Genomic DNA, 5,000 nt, shown 5'->3' on the forward strand with positions numbered 1-5,000 from the left:
TTATTTCAGGCATGTGTAATAGTTAGTGTAAGATTTTACACACACATAACACACGCATATTTTGCGCGCAAATCTGCCATCTTGCATACATCTTACGTGCGTGTAGGTGCTGCTATTCCTGTGGCCAGTACTGTATCTGCAGTTTGAAATCAAGATCATACTGCACATCCTTATTCCTCCATTCATGCATAACCACTATTCCTTGTGCCTTTAACCACATTCCCTTGCTTTTCAAAGAAAAATGTGTTCTTCTCCTGAGCCATGTTGGTTGGCAAGAACAATAACCTGTCTCTTCCGCTATTTAGTGTTATGACTTGTGAATTTTGAGCAAAGATAATCAGGTCCAAGCCCATGTAGAGACTTGTAAACCATCAGTGCTTTTTGAATTTGTCTCTCGCAAACTAGATTCTTCCATTCTAAATTATCAAGTAAGATGTCAGCATCAGCCTCATAACTTAGAGTAGGTCAAGACCCTGGCAGCTCTATTCTGTAGTTTTTGCAATTTATTTTGTAGCATTAGTTCACAAATACCCCAGATGAAATTGCAATAATCAAAATGAGGCTGTACCAAAGCCTGATAAATATAATTCAATGTCACAGGTGGGACCAAGTGTCTTACACGTTTTATGGCTCCAATCCCTGAAGCTATCTTCTTCGACTTCGTAATTGTCATCAATGAGAACTCCCAGTGACTTTGCCAAAGTCAAAGGTGGTGGGGGTGCAAGGATGGCCCAGTGGTGAGAGCACTTACGCTGTACCTTCCACCAATGTGACCGGGCTTCAATTCCCAGATTCGGCATCATATGTGGCTTGAGTTTTTTTGTTTCTCTACTGTGCACCGAGAGGTTTTTCTCCAGGTACTCCGGTTATCCCCTTTTCTCAAAAACCAACATTTGACTTGATTTGCGTCAATTGTTGATTTCAGTTTACAGTGTCCCCTATTAGTGCTCTAGCCCTAGAACGACTAGACACTTAAATAAAGTTCCTTTCCTTTCCTGATAAATTGGAGAACTGTCAATTACTGGTGTCGGAGAGTCTGTGAAGATTCTTAGCCTCTGTCTTGATCGGATGAGCATTAATTCAGTTTTAGGCATATTTAAGGTCAGTTTGTTCACTCTTAGCCAGTTGTTAACATTTGCCAGATCTATTTTTAAACATGATTCAATAGTGTCAGAAACCCATAAGGGTTGAAACGACTGTAACGGCCCCTTGTGTGCTGGGAAACAAGCTTCTGAATATTCCAATTTGCTAACTACCATATTTGGAACAACAAGAGCGAGGGGTTTCCAAATATGGTACTTAGCACTGAAACGTTCAACCAATCAGTTCGCACTGAATATTCGGAAGCTGTGAATGTGCGTTACACGTTTCAACCCTTATGGGTTTCTGATAGTGTCTACACTATCTCCTGCATACTGTACATTGTATCAGTATCCCGGATCGGTATGTATCATCTTCATACATTCTCCGTTTACAGTTTTTTTTTTTTGATAGACAATTTGGCCGGTCATTAAAATAGCAATAACAATAAGGATCCTAAAATGGTCCCTTGAGGCATACCACAACGTAATGAACAATTCTCAGAAAGCGACCCATTTACAGAACACCGCTGTGTAAGGTTATCTAAACACGACGCAAACGTAAGATAGGCGCGAATAGTAAATCGTTTTACCTGATCATGGTTTCTTGTCAAACACTTTCGTGTTATTTCAGCCTCCATATTCGTCCTTTCTTCGACTTCTATGTATTCGTAATACTGAGACACACGTGTGTGACCTTGCTTGTTGACAAGAAGGAGAAATTTCAACATTTTTGGCTACAGCTCAGTCAGTATAACAAAGTCAAATTGTGTCAGGCATTCTTCAACACTGAAAACATCAAAACGAGGTGGTTAACATGGTAACGAGGGTTAAACATAACAAAAATGGCGGGTCTATAACAGCCAAGCTCCAAGGCAGGAGGGTTATTTGCTGGTATGGATCCACAGGTATCCTATAGCTTCTCGGAATGCCAAGAGATCGGAAAGGGGTTTTTGGAAGGATTAAAAAAATCTGTTAGAGCGTCCGCAATACTTGAAATCGAAGACCCTCGTTTAAAAGCGACGAACTACCTCGAAAAAACGGAAGTTTTACATCTTCTAGAGGTAAGTTCAAATTTGTTATTACTGAGTATTTAAATAATTCATTATTATTATTATTATTATTATCGAAAAAGATTATAAAGCGTATATTTCCACGGAAAATAATCTTAAAGATTGTAAAGTTACAACAGGGAAGATATCTGTTAACAAACATTGTTTTTGTTATTCAAATTTGCCAACCACAGGAACAAGAGACCTTTTGTTTCGACAGCCAATGAGGCTCTGGTTGGCACATTAATGACAATAGGTGACGTGAACGATATCTCCCCTATAATTATAATGATATACCAATTTAAAATATAAAATGTATTATTCAAGGCTGGTGGACCTTGACATAAATCTCTGTTTTCCAAAGAAAATGTAAAATGCCAACAGGATAGCAAAAAAAAGCATAATTTGCATAAGACAAGCAGAAATCAACTTCCACCAGCCTTGCTGTCATGGCTGGCTCAGCTACAACAAGTGCATTATTATGATTATTATGGACACTTAGTGATATTGCGGTTTTACATGATCAATAGCATAGCGAGACTAGTCCTAGGCTATGCTATATAATTTATAAATATGAATGTTCAGTTAGACTATTCCTTTCAACGCTCTGCTCCGTTCTTCCTATCTCTTATAGGTATAAAAGTTCTTAACTATTTCAACGTTTTGTGATATGATCCATTTCTGGCTCTTCATTAATAGATATTGCGTCTCTTCTTCGTTCTTTCCAGTTAAATGTTCATTGAGATCATTCTTCAAGCTCTGGTGGTATTCTGCTAGGAAATCAAAAACTACATTTACTTGGTTGACTTTGTAATCAGGGTATTGTTGTTTAATACCCGTCCTTAACTCTCTGTATTTGTCTTGCTTGGATAGCAAGATTATTATTATTATTATTATTATTATTATTATTATTATTATTGTTATTATTATTAGTAGTAGTAGTAGTAGTAGTAGTATTATTTTAATATTAATTATTGTTCAAGCCATGAACAGTCCTTGAGAAAATATCATTGATTTAAGTAGGACTGATATTACCATAGGTCTTTCAAAGCTTGTCTGATTTGCTTCTCTGTTTTTCCAAACAAATAAGGCTATTAACGGAAAGACCCTTCCTAACTGGACATCAGAGCTGACATGCCCATCTTTCCTCGAAGTCACCTATCTTTCATCAATGTTAATGTTATCATTAAACTTGCATTTTGTAGGACTTAATTGCAAAGCTTGTCTTTGTGAGACCAGAGAAACCTATAGACTTCCTCATCAGTGAGATTGAAGGACTGACAAAGGATCAAGCAGGCAAATGTGATGATGAAAAAATTTCTTGAAGCTTTGAAGTTGGACATTGTCAAAATGAAATTACCCATTGAATTTTGAATGACAACGAAAGCTTGTAAAGCATTAGTTAACTGAACCATATGATGCTTCATGGCATAGTTGACTTTTATTTTTTTATAATGGGACAAAGAAAATTTAACAGATTTTGTACATAAAGTGCATTTTTATTGCAAAAAATATGCTATAAAGATTATAAAAGACAGACTGAGTAATGTTCACTGAAGTTTCACTTGAATGGAATGTTAAGTTCAACTAGGATTCACCCCAAATAGAACATATTGCAACATATTATTCATAAAGAGCCAAGAATAAATTTAAGAATTATAAAATAAAAGGGTACATAACTCTCCTGGAAGATTTGGGAGTGTCCTAGATGCTGAAGAACTCTCTTTGATCTCCCCTTTGGATCATTTGCCAAATATTGACAATTTTGGACTTTTGCGCTGCTGTAAGCTGGCTTTTCGTTTGTAATTCTTATGTGGACTCACTGGTTATGCACAGAGGTGCCGGGTAAAATACAGTAGGATTCGGTATTCCCTCCCCTCCTTAGGTCAGACCACAACACCATGAACTTTGTGAACAACTCATAACTGGGGATCAGGTTTGAGTGCAGTGGTGAGAGTTCTTGCTTTTCACCAAAGTGCCCCAGGATCAGTTCCCAGTCTTGTTGCCACTAGGGAAGTTTGGTGACAAAGTTTCAGCTTTAAAGTTACCATGTTTTGAAGGGCAACTTCCTTCATTTCCAAGAGTATCTTTTAGGGCCTTGACGTCATGAATGATGAGCCCGCCGAAATCTACAAATGGTAATGGTTAAATTCAAACTGGCGACCGTTACCAGTTAAATGACGTCAAACCCCGAAAAGTTACCCTTGGAAACAAAGCAAGTTGCCCTTGATAACATGGGGTGAGATGTGGGGTGAGATTGTTGTTTCTATACTCTGCAACAAGGTACTCTGGTTTCCCCTCTCAATGATAGCCATCAGAAGTTCTGCTTTAATTTGATTGACACTTCCTGATTAGTGGGACTGTTGTACTTGGCTTTGTATAAAGCTTTAAGTTATTATTGCCATCACACAGGTTTTCAAATTCCTGGAAGAACCTTAGACCTCACAGATATATCCAGAATTCCCTGCTAGCAGAGGTGTCTTTTCTTTTTGCGTTCACTGAGCTGACGCATACGGGAAAAGAGAACTCTGCCATGGGTCAAAAGTCACTTTGATGCAACTGTTGTCCACAACTTTGAATGGGACTGTTCAAAGAGCATGTCCCATGATATAGACCGAATACATAAATGGCGGCCAAAAAAATATTCTTTTGCTTATGTGCTAATTACACTCACTAGCCTCGTTTGCATGTACAAAATACAAAAGAACTGTTGCTTGAGAGCGAGGCTAATGAGTCTAATTAGCACATAAACAAAAGAAAATTTTGTTGGCCGCCATTTATGCATTCGGTCTATGTTTTCTGTTTTTCTTGCTTAGACTTAAAACAGACACTTCTAGTTGGATATCAAAAATTGGGCTTGCACCCAATT

At 37.8% G+C, this 5,000-nt stretch overlaps 1 protein-coding gene across 5 annotated transcripts in view; it reads right to left on the bottom strand.

Moving 5' to 3' along the window:
- The window catches only part of LOC138014200 (uncharacterized), a 12,184-nt gene extending 10,317 nt beyond the window's left edge, over window positions 1-1,867 (bottom strand). For all 5 annotated transcript variants that reach the window (XR_011125268.1, XR_011125266.1, XR_011125267.1 and 2 more), the window contains exon 1: window positions 1,673-1,867. Coding sequence is in view for 2 of the 5 variants with exons in the window: in XM_068861214.1 (XP_068717315.1) it covers window positions 1,673-1,810 (138 nt within the window). In the remaining 3 variants the exon portion in view is untranslated. The remainder of the gene's footprint in view (window positions 1-1,672) is intronic.
- Between the last annotated feature and the right edge of the window lie 3,133 nt (window positions 1,868-5,000).

The sequence above is a fragment of the Montipora capricornis genome, chromosome 8 (assembly GCF_036669925.1).
Source record: "Montipora capricornis isolate CH-2021 chromosome 8, ASM3666992v2, whole genome shotgun sequence".
Taxonomy (NCBI): Eukaryota; Metazoa; Cnidaria; class Anthozoa; order Scleractinia; family Acroporidae; genus Montipora; species Montipora capricornis.